The 16,825-nt window shown below is 39.2% G+C and overlaps 2 protein-coding genes across 2 annotated transcripts in view; both read left to right on the top strand.

Annotated features, from left to right (window-relative positions):
* Positions 1-3,427, top strand: part of LOC119720204 (protein mono-ADP-ribosyltransferase PARP14-like) — a 35,247-nt gene extending 31,820 nt beyond the window's left edge. Inside the window, exon 24 of the mRNA XM_038189792.1 lies at positions 789-3,427. Within this exon, the coding sequence (XP_038045720.1) occupies positions 789-1,072 (284 nt within the window). The 3' untranslated portion in view covers positions 1,073-3,427. The remainder of the gene's footprint in view (positions 1-788) is intronic.
* A 1,504-nt stretch (positions 3,428-4,931) lies between these two features.
* The window catches only part of LOC119720995 (protein mono-ADP-ribosyltransferase PARP14-like), a 42,911-nt gene continuing 31,017 nt past the window's right edge, over positions 4,932-16,825 (top strand). Inside the window, exons 1-6 of the mRNA XM_038190860.1 lie at positions 4,932-5,145; positions 11,893-12,038; positions 14,741-14,927; positions 15,654-15,905; positions 16,320-16,418; positions 16,562-16,699. Coding sequence (XP_038046788.1) covers positions 4,932-5,145; positions 11,893-12,038; positions 14,741-14,927; positions 15,654-15,905; positions 16,320-16,418; positions 16,562-16,699 — 1,036 coding nt within the window. The remainder of the gene's footprint in view (positions 5,146-11,892; positions 12,039-14,740; positions 14,928-15,653; positions 15,906-16,319; positions 16,419-16,561; positions 16,700-16,825) is intronic.

Here is a 16,825-nt window from a genome sequence, read left to right as displayed (position 1 = left end):
CATTTGGTCGTTCAATACATTGTATGAAGACTTACATAGACTTAGGTCATAGGAAAGTGATGTTTTCAGCAATAGGTATTAAAAGAGTATTTAAAGGTCATTGACCCCTAAAAGGTCACCAGGGGTCAGATATGAAGTGCCTCCATATCTGATTTTTTTTGTCATGGAATGAAGACCTCACATACCAAGTTTCATGCTGTTATCACAAAATGCACAATTCTGTCCCTATGCCGCACCACTACCTGTTGTTTTTAAACAACAAAATTTTGCTCGGAGTTATGCTTACGAAGAACCACAACATTCCTTCTGTCGGATCCAAAAAATGACGTCGTTCGCTGAAAATTCGAAGTCTATACAGCGTATATTGAATCGGAACCAGAACCCTATGTCTCAATGATGCTGCATATATTTTTGAATTCTATCATTTTAGGATCACGTTTTGGTGTAACATTAGAAATGATTGATTCTACTTAGAAGTGGACATAGATGTCTTTCGTTTCAAATCTTTGTTTCAATTACTTATAACTTATTTGCAAGTTTAAAATTCCACATTTGCTTATGTTGAATTTTTTTGGAGCACATGCCCTTTACACTGATATTTCACCCTTGATCCTTTTATCTGTGATACAATGAGAGTATATGTCTCTCGAAAAGTATCAAGACTAACACGTTTGTCATGACGAGAATGCCTAATCATAAATCCTGGGAGATTAATAAAAAATCAACCACTGTGCTAGAGTTGCGTTATTCCTTTATCGTCCTATCCCTGATTTTGTAATTTCTTTTAGCAACCGTGCACGGCAACGGGACCTATTTCGCGGCCGAAGCTAGCTTCTCGGCCAGATCTTTCTACGCTGAACCGAACGCAAGCAACACAAAGCACATCTACGCCACCAAAGTCCTAGTGGGAGATTTTACCACTGGTGCCAAGGGTATGGTGATGCCTCCGAATAAACCAAACAACTCAGATCAGCTATACGACAGTGTGGTGGACAACGTGGGCAAGCCCAGCATATACGTCATCTTTAACGATGCCCAGGCTTATCCGGAACACCTCATCAAATACAAGTAGAAGGAACTTAAGACAGCCGACAGAAATTCTTTTGCATTTTCGATAGAATTAGGAGAGAAAATGTCAGACGATTGGTGTCAGACGATTGATTTACGTGTGTAGACCTGTAAATTGACTCCCGTAGACTTCCGAAAATTATTACAAATACTCACAATTCTCCAAGGTGTTTAAGACACCCATCAAATTAAAGCTTCTTTCATAATCTTTCAATTTTTTCAATCATCCCATGACTTATGGGATAAAATTCCATCCAAAGATGATCACCCCGAAAACTAGTCCTCTGGTCCATCGCCATTTTGAGATAAAGATGCCTGTGATCCATTGCACAATAAGACAATTTTATTTAGGGCCCTTGAATTTCATGTGAATTTCACAGAAATACAAGCTCACACTACTGTGCATGGCTAATTCCAACCATCTTTTTTTCTTCCAACGTTCAAGTTCATGGCCCACAAAATGCTAATATCAAACAATTTGAGGGCATACAAGTTGTGATTTGGCCCGCGTAGGCAATTCTGGGCCCGTAAATTAACATGTCTACACCCTTACCAGATCCTCTAATACTCAGTTGGCACAGGTCTCCCTCACGAGTTATGAATTTTACGGGTGAAAGCATCACTTAAAAGTGTTGTCAGACTTCTAACCGTTATTCACTTATTGGCAAGGTATGTTCAAAACTAAGACCAACTTCTTACCGTACAACGTCAGGTTTGGTAAGGTTATCAATGAAGTAATCTGTCAGATATAATGTTCGTGTCCTAATCTTGAAATATTGATATTTCGGTCTATATTCCCACGGAATAATTATTCAGATACAAATAAATGTAATTAAACACAAAATGTAGCAAGATGACGCCATACAAACCACTGTTCCAAACATATGTCTCTAAGAATGGGAAAGCAGTCTTATGATTACACGTACTACTCTTAAATGCATTTACATTGGAACTTCGGGTTACGTTACCTTTGGGTTACGTTACCTTGGTAAAAATTACCAAAAATGTATATCAAGTTATGATTTGTCTGCTCACAAATATTTGAAGGCTGTGCGTCATTTGATTGAGGAGAGATGTTGTAAAATATTCAATTTAAGGCCACTGTATTCCAGATGACGACATCATTACGTCACTGTGAATTGGCATGAATAATTGTCTGAGCTACTGGCCCTTAAAAAGTTCATGAGGGTCTCGTGAGTGCAAGTCTGAATTATGTGATGGCTTGATTTTGACCATCCGGTGACCACAAAAGGAAAGGTCTAATAAAAAAAATCTTAATTTTAATTGATAATCATTGTCTGTGTATATATGTGACGATATTTTCACGCTTGATATGTTAGTATTGAAGTGACACTAATACGTTAATGGAATTTGCTTAACTATTATCATTAGTGACTGCTTAAATGGCCTTGAATGGAAAAGAAACTGATTTCCAGTGTCCTAGTCATTTTGTGTTTAGAATGTGTATACTTAGTATATAGAGATTTAATTTGCCGACATCCTAAGATAGTCGAGTATAATTACATGTAAACATTATTCGTATTTAAACAATAAATTCGTCAATCTAACCCTATTTTTAAAAAATAATTCATGGGTTAAGGGTAGGCCTTCAGTTAGTTAATATTATATTTCAATTGTTTTTGGTGGGATCGAATTGTATGTTTTGTGCTTCAAGTTGACTTTCCTTTGACATGAAATTATTTGCCAATTTGGTTTAGGCCAAATTTGTTAACCACAATAGAGGACCTATTGTTACTAATTTAAAAATATATTGGATTGGTTTCGTTTATACTTCTATTGTGAAAGAATAAAGTGTGCGAAAAATATGACAGGTACTTTAAATTTATTTTTAAGTATTCTTCAACATATTCGTTGAAAGTATCTTTGCTTTGTTTGACAATGAATCGGTTTTTGTATAATTTTTGATTAATTATGATATACAGTACAGTATGCTTATATTAATTATGAATACATGTCATATAAACAGAGCTATCAGTTGTAGTCAGCCGTGTGTCTTCTCATGCTTTTCCCAGCTGGGGAAACTGTCCTAATATAATTTAAAAGACTTGTATTGTAGAGTAGAGGGTTTTTATGGTCGAAATTCGGCGTCACGTTATTAAATATAAATAAACATCATTTGCTTTAGTTGTAATTTTTTTTTTAGAAATGGATGGACTTGGTGGTTAATAAAATGTTGTGTTCATATTTGCTGAAAATGAAAAACAAGAAAAACGCTGTAGCCTGTTCTTGTCTGGCTCCCGGACCCTACTTTCGACGAATCACTAATTTGTAGACGTCGGGGAATTGTCGGGTCAAGGAACTAGACTAGCTGGCTTGCACCCATTTACGTAACCGATTGCTAACTAAATTTGGTAAATTGGGGGGCAGCATTTTGAGGAAAAAAATTAGTTTTGTTTCCATCGATGGTCGGCCGACCATTGTTGGAAATTGATACAAAATACCACAATTCTTAAAAACAACAACACTATAGGTCTCAGATTTCAAAAGATTCTTGAGACTATTGGTATTTCATAATAATATAGTAGTTTTGTATGTGATGTTAGAAAAAGCTGTGTTTTACTTTTAACAATAAATTGATTTTCTTTCTGTTAAATGTTATCATGTTTAACATAACCTTAAAATTAATGAATTGTTTTCATTTCTCAATGAGATATCTGACAAAACATGTACTTGCATACCTCGATTATTAACAATGATGAACCTCGAATGCATCTTGCTTTGATGAGAGGTCTCAATTTTGCATGATTATTTACCAACAATTAGGTACTCAAGGCTCTGGAAATTATGTTTATTATTAAAAAAGGTAAATAAAGTTGATGAGAAATTATGAGAGCCATTATTTAATCTTTAGATATCAGTTAAACAAATAACATGTATTTTGAGATGAATTTGTAAGCGAATTTTATTTCGTTGTGGTTGTGTGAAATCGGAGATGGTATGCATGAGACTTCAGTACGTATAGGAATAAAAGTTAATAAGCGAGTTTCAGTGCTCGGCCATTCCAAATTTGTTCACCAAAAACATGTCTGCTGTTTTCTGTTTCTTATTGGTATTCTTTCACATTGGGTAGATATAGAAAAGAAAATAATTTTCTGACAAAGGAACGAGAATGAAAGTTGTGATTAATACTATAACAGCCGTCGAAAGTGTTTTTGGGCAGCTAGGAAAAAACAGGATGCTAAACGGGAACAAGAGGACGTATATCGCGTTTTGGAAATTACTCAATTGTACTTACATCCCCATTAGAAAAAGAATTCTGTTAAATGTATACCGTTTAGAATGCTTCGGTGAAATCAAGACAGACATTTACAAGAATATGGACTAATTATGCCACCACCATATGAAATGTGTCACTGTCCCTAAACTGGGAAGGTTGTCCACAAAAAGTGGTTATGCAAAATGTAAATCTACACGCGAATATTTCATTTACTGGAAAAGGTGAAAATAATTTGACTCTCTTTGGTCTTTGGTTTTAAGCCTCCCGCTTTTTTAAAAAGGCGCCCCCCAAAATGAAAAAAATGCATCGTTATTTTACATTAGCATACAATTATAGTTTGAACATTGTACATAAGGTCATGGACTATGATACAGAGCCTCGGTTGTAGGCAATCGTGCCTTACACCTCGGTTTAGACTTCAATACAGTACTTTGGGAATTCCCGTTGTACACAATAACCAAATATTAGTTTGCGGTGCGTTTCATATTCGGCATATAAATACAGGTGTTCAGTCAACTAGTGTGGTCTTGCTGTACATAATGTCACCATAACCTTTTTGATTACCGTGTAACCGTTTTGTGCCTTTACGACAGTCCCTTTACAACTGGACACATGAAAGGCTATTATGGCTGCATTAAACCAACCCCAGAGTACATCCGTTTACGTTCGCGCTCCCCCCATCGGATCTGATGCTCAGCAGCAGTCCTCCTTCTGTGACAAATTATGCATCTATTTCCAGAAGAAACGAGTGAGCAGGGACAGCGACGTACTGGACGTTTGTATCCTGGCCTCTGACGATGAGGAACTGTGGCTGAAGGTTACTTTCAACGAGCCGTCTGGTGAGTTGAATTTTTGTTCGTGAGTTTAATTACTTTCCGGGCCTAAGGCTTGGCCCAAGACGCTAGTGATCGATAGGTAGAAGAACAAAAAATGGCAGCCATTTTGAAAATTGCTTGCTTTTGGTAACTTGCCGGAAACAGCCTTTGTTTTGGTTGAAATTCATTTTTCTATTTTTTTTCTTTTTCAGACTCTGTCCATGCCATTTGTAAATGTTTCCATTTTGCCCAGGAATTTTGACACTTTGTTACATCCGATTGACTTTTATACTTGGCACACAAAGTACCTGCAGATGTGTGCCGAACACATACGTCAGCGTGACGTCATCACGTGTGACGTGACGTCACATTAAAGATGCATATTTTGGAGGCCTATATCTACCAAGCCCGCTGGAACAAACGTTTGCCAGGGGGTGCTGGAATTTCTAAAGAAGGACAAAATTAATGCGAGCGCGGAGCGCGAAGCCCTTACGGCGAGGGTTCCGGGCCCCGCTTATTGAAGCGCCCCGAAAAAAATTGATTTTGGATGCTCTGTGGTGCAATCTGAGGCGATTCCTTGGCCACTTTCATAGACTTTTTTTTTTTAGCAAACTTTATGCTTAGATTATCAGGACTATTTATCCATTATTTTAATTAGAATAGACTGTTGGTCCTATAACGTTTCTACTGTACTGAAAAGTCGAAAATCTTGTATTTTTATCTCCATTTTTTTGTTCCATTGTAATCTGAAAAAGGAATTGTATCATTATGTATGACATCGCTTGTAAATATTATTGTTGCAAAAGCTGCTTTCTTACATAATTCCTTCCTTTATGTTTATCAAACTTGAACCCTTAGTTTCCGAGCATTTACGGAACCCGCTTAAGGGCCCCGGAAAATTTTGGATTCTGGATGAACTGTAATGCAATCTGAGTAGTCCTGTAGCCAGAGGGGTAAACCATGTTTTGTTGGATATATAATGTTTTTTTTGCCATTTCCATAAAAGAATTTGCATTATGAAATCTTCGCAATTTATAATATCGATAATTTATTGAGTGATCAAGCATAAATGGATCACTTTTGAGAATTGTTCGAATCAATCCTTTTTTCTGTAGTATAATTCTCCTTATGTTTTCTCCTCGAGTCAATGATTAATGTGACGTCTTATGACGTTATCACATGTAATGTGGCATCACATTAAAGGTGCAGATTTTTCGGACCAAAATCTGCTGAATTAATTGTCCGATTTGGTTATGCATGTGGGTTGCCGTTCGATTGTCATAATTGCTGTGTTAACTACTGTTCATTTTGTTATTTTTACATCAAAATCCAAAGAATCCTTGGGCGCATAGCACCCTCAGTTTCGCGGTCTTCGTCTCGGGTGCTATGCGCCCTTGGGTGTTTCAAAATATCATATCCCACATCACATCAGTCAACAAATGTAGCATGTTTTGTTCAGAAGATTTGGAGATGACCCGACGATGATGACGACATCCCGCTAATTGTTCATACCAAGTTTCAACTGAATCGGTCTTGTAGTTCTCTAGATATATGCCCTGGAAATGCACTTTTATGATGACGTGACATGACACGTGATGACGTCGTCATGACATCATGATCCGGCATGCATCTTCAATTAATGGTAGTCTTGGTGTGTGCCAGGTTTAAAGTCGATCGGATACGAAAAAGGTCCCAAAGTGCCGTTCAGAACAAAACATGCGTTATCCAATGGAAAAAAGGGTGGAAATTGATTACATGAATAGATAAAGTAATATCAAGAAGATAATTTTGTCACAAACATGTTTAATATGTTGAATGTTTTGTTATTCTGCATGATATTAGATAAAACAAGTTTTAAATGAATGAGATCAGCATGCGACCGAAAAGATAGAGAAGCTTATTCTCACTAACATTTCAAATGAATTAAATTTTGGTATTTAGGATGTTCTTCCTTCTCATGAACGTTGATATAAATATAAGTGTTTTGATGAAACTAATACACACATTTTGGAATAAAAGGCAACTAAATGTGTTACGTGAGTAACTATTTTAACGTTAGCAACTATTGGAACGTGATTCACGTGATTTTGTAATGGTGCAAATTGGTCTTTGAGACAACAAGAACTGACATACCTCTAAGTAGTATGTGAGGAGCTGTTGTGACCCCATTTTGTGGTTCTCCCTTTGAGGATGGGTGCAGTGGGTGTCGGTGGTGCAGCCGGTGCTGAATGGTGCAGAGGGTGGTTGTGATGGGGGCTCATACGGAGCAACTTTAGTTGCGACTTTCAGCTCATGCTAATTGAGCTCATGCTAATGAACCCAAACGAGGTGGGTATGAGGCGCTTAGATTGGAGACTTGTCTCAAGGCTTGCGTGGGAGCAATGAAGTCGCGAGCAGGGTTCATACGGAGTCAGGGCAGTTGGGCTTTAGGACCTATTTTGGCTCAAGGATTGAGTGGTCAATGGGGAATATACGATATACAACAAATATCCTGTACAACAAATGAAAAGAAAACAGCCATTACAAAAGTAATAACAATTATAATATTAATAACATAAAAGAAACAGATATATATAAATAAACCCAAAAACACGTCTACCTACGATTAAATTCACAGAAAATCAAAATGATTAGCAACCTACCTCAAAAATTGTAACTATTACAAAATGTAATAGTTACAATTTTTGAGGTGTTGAGAACATGTAATTTAATTGCTACAGTCAAAGAAGACGTTGCGAGCCAGGTCAAATCCTATGATGTTGTTGAAATCGGCGTATAGATATGGTGATGTCGATGGTTGCTTCAAGTAGTCTGGCAAAGTCTGTATCGACTCTCAGGTTGCCGCACGTTACTGGAAGTTACAGGAGACGTCATGTAAAAGGTATTGGCCTGATGAAAGACGGCTTTAGACCAGTAAGAAACAGGAAACGACGCAATGTGCATGTCCTTAACCGGACGGATTTATAAAAATCACAAAGGGAAACAAGCGTTCGTTAGAGCATGCTATTGAGTTGTCGCAGGACACAGTCCTATTCGGCAAACTTAAATTCACGAGCCCGGCGGTAAGCGAACGAGGAGGGAGATGATGAGCATCTTCCTAAAATAATTTGCTTTCAGAGATCTTCGATAAAGAAGATCAAGAATTGAAGATGTTTTTCCAGTGATGAGACACAGATTCAGTTAGTGACATGGTTGAAGATATCGTCGGATGCCAAGAAATATGGAATTTCATGAAGGAAAAGTTCGATGCTCGTGACGTGCAGAGAGATTTCGTGGATAGCACGTAGCTTCAAAGCAGCCGCCTCAGTCTCCTGGATCCCGTTGCCATCCGTTTCTAGGGAGTCTGTTTCTGTGGGTGTGTAATTCTGTGAATGTAATTCTTCAAAATGAGTCTAAAACGGCGGTTGTCACTGTAATACCCCGCCCATGTGCGGCCTGCTTGTGTGCTCGAACTTTTAAGTACGATTTTGTTAGCTTCTCGAAGCACGGATTCCGCAATCATGCCAATCAGTTATGGTAAGCCTCTTTCAAGTCCACTGTTTCTTTCTGTTGCGGGGACAGCGTTGCAAGTTTCACCTCAGGCGAGACTTTCCTGTGCTTCCTTCAAACTCCCGCAACTATTGTTTTCCTCTTTGTTGCAGTGAAAGATAAATGTCTCCAAGAATTCTCCCCGCACGTCACGGGCATCGCAGTTTTCGTGCATGGAATTCCATATTTCGTGGAATCCGACTGTATCTTTAACCATGTCACTAACTGAATCTGGAGGCACTAGATCTGCCTTTCTTCGCCTTTTTTTCTTTGTTTTCTACCACAGGGACACTGACCCCACGGGCATTACAGAACTTCAACGCATCTAAGATCCCATTGATCCAAGAGTTGCTTGAAATCTTGTCCTCGCTTCAGGCAGCATCATTCCTTTAAGGTGATTCCGTAGATTCTTCTAATAATCTGACATCAGTTGTGATTTTCCTGGACAGATGGAGTCGAGACAGTATTTCTCCAGTACTCCTTGGTCATTATTTTTAATGTTACTCCCTCCCTCTGGCTTGAAATCTTCATAATCTTCTACCTTGTCTGTCTCATCACCGGAACAAATCTTCAATTCTTGAACTTCTCCTGTAACGAAGATATCGTTCCTTAAGGGCAAATCATTTTGGGAAAGCTGCTCATCATCTCTCTCCTCGTTGTCGCTCAGCACCGGTCGTTTGGGTCGTGTCCTGCTTCTTACTGGTCGGAAGCCGTCTTTCATTAGGCCAATACCTTTTAGGTTTTAACTTGAGCAGCAACCTAATTTTGTTTATTCGTGAATTTTATAGTAGGTAGGCATTTTTTTTTATATATAGTATTCGTTACTTTGATGTTAATATAACTATAATCAATTTCGTAATGGCTGTTTTCTTTTCAACAATTTTACATGATAGTTTACAGCGTATATTGCCCATTGACCACTCAATCCTTGAGCCAAAAGAGGTCCCAGAGCCCTGCTTGCGGCTTCATCGCTCGCACGCAAGCCTCAAGACAAAAGTCTCAAGACTAAGCACCTCATACCCACTCTGTTCGGGTTCAGTAGCGTATTAAGCAGATGTCGCAACTGCCCTGGATCCATAAGGGGCCCTGCTCCCGACTTCATCGCTATCACGAAAGTTTCGAGACAAGTCTTGAGACTAAGCTCATCATACCCACCCCGTTCGGGTTCATTAGCGTGACCAAATATCGCCTCTTACATGCCTCCGTTGGGCCGTGCTCACGACTTCGTCACTTCCACGCAAGTTTGAGATGATGCTTGCGCCTCATGACCACTCCGTTCAAATTCACTAGCGTCATGAGCTCAACGTCGCCACTAACGCACCCTCAGAGGGAGCACCACCAAACGGGGTCGAAACAGCTCCTCAAATACTACTGACATACTACTCCTTTTGGGACGTCGCCTGCGAGGGCATTTATCATTGTACACATCGTAGGCCTACTTCAGGTAGTTATTTGGGCATGCTGAACTTGTTTTCGCCATCAATCACGTAATCGCACATGACTACGATTTTATTTCTGACCAGTTTAAGGATACCGTTCTGGTTGGTCCACCTTTTTGGGATCAATTTTATTCCGCTAACGTCAGGTTCATTTTCAAAGTGTCTTGGGTTCAATTATATAGAGGCAACCAGACTTTTGCATTTCGCTGGCCGCTTATCGGCGCTTATTTGCGGGGTTTTTCTCTCCGGGATTTTGACTCTTCAATTTTGAGATCAGAAATAGTGTGTTTGCTTTGCGATAGATTGGTAAGACTATATAGCCGTGGAACAGAAATCGGAAACTCACTCCAAAGTGGTTGGGCCTGTCTGGGTCTCTATTACTATTATGCGCATACGCAGAAGTCGTGGGAGCGTGCTTGTTGTGAGGCGAACCGCATGGCTTTTCAGAATGAAGGCGCAAGGCCAAAGTGCTTGAACACCCGCGCTCGGGGGTGCCGCTCGGGTGTTCGTGTCTTCTTCGTAGGTTGCGTTTCAAGCGATTGGTATTTGTTTCGTGCCGAATAAGAAGTCAAACACCCAATCTTGTTTAGATATGGGATTTAATGTGAATGGACGTTTTGCTTATACAGTACATCTAAAGTTTCATGTGCTAGAGAAATCATTTTGAAATGTAACAATAACGCCGTGATGATGTGCCACATGCACACGCCCTATTTCATATACCGTACCTGGGATTTTGTAACAAAAAAACCCGTTGACATTTCACACGGGCCATACCAGCCGAAAGTTTCAGCGGTTTGAATGATTAATTATTAATCCTAGCATAACTAATTTATTGGCCTTTATGGTCTACGGTTTTACTGAGGCGATTCCAATGGAGTATACACAGTATAACAGCTACGGTGTTGCGTTATTTTATGACTGTTTGTGTGAATAGTAGTTATTGGTATCACTGTCTTTATACATGTATAATGGTTATTGTTATCACTGAGATTTATCGAACAAAGTGCCAAATGCGCTGGCATGTTTCTGTTTGGTCCCCCTTGACCTTTGGGTTATGCATGGCGGATTCATCGATCCGCACTTTGACAATTGAAAACAAACAGCGTTTTCATACTGTCTAGCACCAGTGGACAGTTAAACAGATCAGTGTTACGATGTCTGCTATGAACTATAAATGTACATCGTCCTGAAATCGTCAAAAATGTTATGGTGTAGATTACTTAGTATTTCAAAGGGCTGATTGAAGGAAAACCAACTTAATATGTCTCACTGTTTTTGAGAAAATAAGAAAAATGCACGGTTTTTTTTACCTCTTATATAAGCGGACAATTTATGGCATTTAATTATTCAATGAGCCAATGGCCGAATTGTGACTTATTGGTACCATCTCAAGGCAGGCGCGGTTGTGGAGCAAATATGTTAAGGGGCTAGACATTGTTTTTTTTTTGGAGGGGGTGGGGTGGGGGGGGGGGGGGGGGCTAAAGCCCCTAGCTCCCCGTAGAACAGTGCCTGCCTCAAGTGAGTAATTTCTATTGTGATTTGTAGGTTCGTATTATGTATTATGCGCCCAGCAACAGTAAACCTACGCGCGCGCGGCCTTGTTCAATCAGGTGGAATACATTGTATATTAAGGCCTACATAAATCGGCGCGCGGTATGCACATGCAATCTTATAGTTAAGGCAGACTTGACAAGGCCTGGGCTCTGTTTAAGTGTGACTTTTCTACCGTGGACTTAGTAATTGTTTTGTATGATTTACAATCAGTTCAACTATGTTTTTCGTGTTTTGTTCCGTTTCACAGGAGTTAATGCTGTTTTAGCTACAGAGCACCACGAGCTAAGTTTCGAGAAAGAAACTATTTCTCTTCATGTTCAGTCATTCTTCCCAGGTCCAGGGTTCACAGCACCACCCGTCGATTCTGATTCCGACATTGAGATTCTAAATTTGGTGGGTCTCATTCTTACTTTATAGCAGCCGGAATTATAGACAATTCGGTATAATTGTTTTTGTTGTTGGTTTAATTCAATTTGAGCTATTAATAATTTAATATTTTTAATAAGATAATATTGCAAGCCAGGACTATTAGCAATTTCGTTGATAGTGTTGACGTACTTTCTGTTTTCCACGAGTTATATTTTGCAAGTTGACTACATATCTGTTTCAGTCTCTGTGTTATAACACTTGATTTTTAAAAATGGTTTAGAAAGCAGGATAGTTCACACATACATGACGATGAATCTGGTGCAAGTACGGGCGAAGCTTTGCGTGCCGCGGATAGAACCAGTCGCTGCCCGTCATCTCGGCACGAAGGCAAGCCATGCGGCCGGACAACGCATCTGTCCGGCTCCCATGAAACAGCGACCCATGCGCCTCTTGATGCAGGAGACTCCTTTGAACTGGTTTCCATTCCTACATATTTAGGAATGAAAAACCAGTTCAGCGCATTCTTTATTGGCACCTCTGGCGCCTATTACCAAAAGTCATCTACTTCAAAGACGCAGTCACCTGCAACGTCTCAACTGACACCTCCAATACCTTCAAAAGCGTCCCCTGCTGTGCCTTCGACTACACCCAGTGAACCTCGTACAGTGTCCCTAACAACGCATCTTAATTTATCATCTACCAATACTATGGTTGATCTGAGTATCACCCGTTCTCCACGGAGCCTGCCTCTTTGGTCGAGCGTCTGATATCTAAGCATGCAAATTTATGCAACCCCGCGCGCCAACCAAAGCGGAGTCGACTTTACTAAATCGTGACGTTATTTTATTCCAAAATTTTGGCTAAAGTTTTGATTGGTCGATTCGAATGCAGTGTTTTTGTGCAATACAACAACGGCCGGACATATACCTAGACAAAATTGACGCGACGTACGCGCACGTTTATCATGACACAGAGCGCGTAACCGCTGTTTGCTCAATTTTCAGCGTATTGTCTTGTATAGGTTTTATTTATTTATTTATTTCGGGTGAATGACCGAAGATCCGATATAGAAAGCCCCCGCTGATTGATCAAAATCTGGTTGTCTTGCATAATTAATCAGCGAATCTACTCACATATCATAAACTACGCGATGGTATGTCCAATGGCATAATTTCTAAAAACAAAATAAAAACTAGAGCCATGTGTGTTTGATAAGCAGAACACAGTTTTTTTTCGCACTTCCGCTGCTTCTGCTGTTGTTGTTGTTAAGTACAATCTAGCCACATGGTTAAAAGATAGTTCACATCTCTTTCCACTTTCAGAATTATAAGGCACTCCCACTTGGGACCGGAAGGAAGGTTCAAGTAATTTTGCACGTATTATCATAAATGAAAACTCTGGATTACTGTATCAATTCTAGTAAAAAGCAAAATTAAATCTTTCACGGTTGATGTTATATTTATTTTCAAAGATTAATCACGTGGTCTCAACATATATGCACACCTAGGCTACCGTATTGTAAACTTATCAAGTAGGCCTACAATCGTAAAACAATCATATCTCTAAAAGTAGTGTTCGCACACCATTAGCGCAATGCAAAATATTACTCGCCATTCCCCCTTTAGTGTGTGCATGCTTTTATGCGCATGCTTTTTGCGCATGTTGTGCGCACTTTTTTCAGGCTCAAATGAAGTCATCAAAAAATCAAAAAATCCCTCCGTTAAGAATTGGTCATATAAATGTGTAAAGACCACTAATCAAAAAATACATTGGTCCATTAAACAGCCAATAAGTTATGTACCGCCCTCTCAGTGTGGCGAGCATGAACTCTGGGGATATCCCCTTGGATGACATGCAATATGCGCGGGAATTTCCATTTCAATTGTAAGTACGCAGAATATAATTCACTGACGTGCCGTGCAATGAACGTTTTAAAGCCTCGGGATTTCGAGTCTCAAATTTCGAGGGTGCCAAAGAGCATGTCCAAGTTCACTTTTTACCAAGAGACGCAGGGAAATTTGAGACCTACTTTTACGTTGACATTTAAAGCCAAATTTAAAATTAAATCTGCCAGGGTTGATTTTTTAAGGAATTTTCAAAGGAAAAGAGGTATTTTCATTATAACTTTCGGTCTGATGACGTCATCATTTTTTCTCTCACAGGTCTTGTGTGCATAAAGGTCAACACATTTATTTTGAAGCGATAACCGCAAACATTGCCACACACATTATAATTTAAACTTCACTTTTGATATTTTCCACTCTGCCGCGAGAAGGCGCTTTAACATTTAATGACGTCACTGGTATTTTTCGGGAAAAGTACAATCTAGCCAGAGACTAACATCGTTGAAAGCAAGTTTTTCACATTCCTTCCGGTTTCGTCACGTGATTTGGCACACACAAGATAAAGTATCGATTTCTGCAAACGTTGATGTCATGTTTTACACGATTAATTTATATTAAGTTTCAAAGATTAAATCTAGAATTTCTTTTTAGTCTGCATTCAGTATTGCCTCATCATGCTTGGGTGTCAGTTCGTGAAAACGAACAACTCCCTATTTTGCGTCAGTGTCCGATGTGCGCGCGCAATACCGGGTTTCAGTTTGCGAAACCGAAACTGTTGATTACGTGTTTTTACGAACTGATATCCTCTGATCTTGCGTGTGAGTGTCAGTTTGATGACAAATTATTAAAACATGTTTATGATCGATGGTGCTTTTGTCTTAGGATGACCAAGGCGAGGAAGAGGAGGGGTTTCAGTTAGTTGAAGTGACCGGTTTCAAATCAACCACATCGGAGGAAATGCTGCGGCTGTATTTTGAGAGTCCTCGTATATCTAAAGGCGGTGAAATAGAAACGTGGGAGATGGACGCCAAAACCAGGACCATCCGAATTAAATACAGTGATCCATCAGGTAAACTCTGTTGTTGTGTGTTTTCTTTGTGTGATGTCTGTCCTTAATCATGAGTCAAAAATATTTCAAAGAATTTGAAGATTAACGAAAACAATGGGGAAGATGTGGAAGTAATTGCTTGTGCTGCACTTAAATGGTCATTTTGCAAAGTTAAAAAGGAAATGTAAAATAGTTCCTTTCCCGTAATAGTTTTAGGCAGATTTTGTGATACATATTTAATGTATAGGTAGACTTATTTCCAATTGTTTTGACCAAAGGAGTTGGCATAAGCATTTCTTTTTAGACACCTTCACAGGACCTTTTCCTTTCGTTCGTGTCAGGATTTTACTAAACGTCATACCTCATTTAGTCTGTCTTACGATTGCCGTCTTCAAGAAAACCATTATCTGTCGTCTTCTGGGGGATATATACCTAAATAAATCATGAATGACTTGCAAACAAGTTGTTTGCGGCAAAAGCTTGTGAAGTGACTATGTATGAAAAGTAGTCCCCGAAAAGAGGCTTTAACTCGACGTTTCGGTTGATATACTCCAGCTTTCATTTGGAGTTTCTTCTGACGACGCAGAGCATGCACACAAGCCAAGACGTCAAGTTGCTCCCAAAATGAAATTGGTGTATTTGAAAAAATCAACTTATTGTAAGTGATCTCTCTACTAGGCAACACCTCATATCACTTTTAAAGTGACTTGATCGTCAATACTGGGATTTGGTATGTTTTGTTCGTAGTTGCAAGAGCAGTGACGGAGAAAAATCACCAACTAGAAGGCGTAATGTTGACGGTGCGGCTTATTGTCAAGAGAAACACCCTCCCCCGTCCGGTTAAGAGGCGATGCTTGCTTATCAGAGGGATCCCGGATGGGTGCCCTTTGGAGCATGTGCAACTTTACATTGAGAATTGCTCTGGCATGGAGGAGCCAATTATTAAGTACGGAGAGAAACCCGGAACAGCATTGTGTACATTCACACAAGATATCCCAGGTAAGTGGTAGTGTCATTACTCGGATGTTATAATAACCATACACAGTTACACATGTTCATTTATTATCAGTAAGGCGGTAATTTTTTTAGGTTTGCACGAATAACATACAATATCTGGCTCAAACCGGTATTTTGTTTATTAAAAACATGAAACAATCCAGTTGTTGACTAATTATGTTTTCCCCTCAACGCAAAAGAACGTGTTTTTGTATTTGTTTTTGGTCATTTCTATATTAGTTTGAATGAAATCGATATGTTTGCTTTTAAAAATCCTTGTCTATGGGTTAATTCATTAAAGAACGCAACGTAAGCAAGGGTGCTATCCAAGCATCCTTATTAAAAATTGACAGGTTGCAGATATAAAATATTAACGTGTCGATGTTACGTGTATGTCTTTGATTGTTACATATATAGATTTGCAGACAGTTATACAGAAGATTTGCTCAAAGAAGCTAGGGAGAGCCCAGGTGACAGCGGAGGTGGTGCATGAGCCTGATTGCATCCTTGTGCAAGGTTTGCTTATATTAACGAAAAGCATTAATGAAAAGCCTGGGTCTATATAAACTCAAATGTAGTTTAATTTAACTCGAAGCTGAGAATGTTGTTTTATTTTCAAACAATGATTACCTTTAATTGAATGATGCATGCTCTTTCAGGATTGCCAAACAACATGTCATTGAAGGTTATCGAGCTGTATTTTGACATTAAAAAGAAGAGTGGTGGCGGCGGTGTGAGAAAAGTATTGCCGGGAAATGCAAAGGACCAGGCAATTGTTTACTTTACGGACTGGAAAGGTATTGAGATAAAGATATAATTAATGAATTATCACTTTCATTTGCTTGCAAATCAAAAATTTGAAACAGCGCTTTAATCTTATGATGATACCGCAGTGCTGTTTTGAGGCAATGTATAAAAAGGCC

Source organism: Patiria miniata, unplaced genomic scaffold, assembly GCF_015706575.1.
Source record: "Patiria miniata isolate m_02_andy unplaced genomic scaffold, ASM1570657v1 HiC_scaffold_9, whole genome shotgun sequence".
Classification (NCBI taxonomy): domain Eukaryota; kingdom Metazoa; phylum Echinodermata; class Asteroidea; order Valvatida; family Asterinidae; genus Patiria; species Patiria miniata.
The sequence above is the reverse complement of the archived record's forward strand: the minus strand, read 5'-3'. Positions and strand labels throughout refer to the sequence as shown.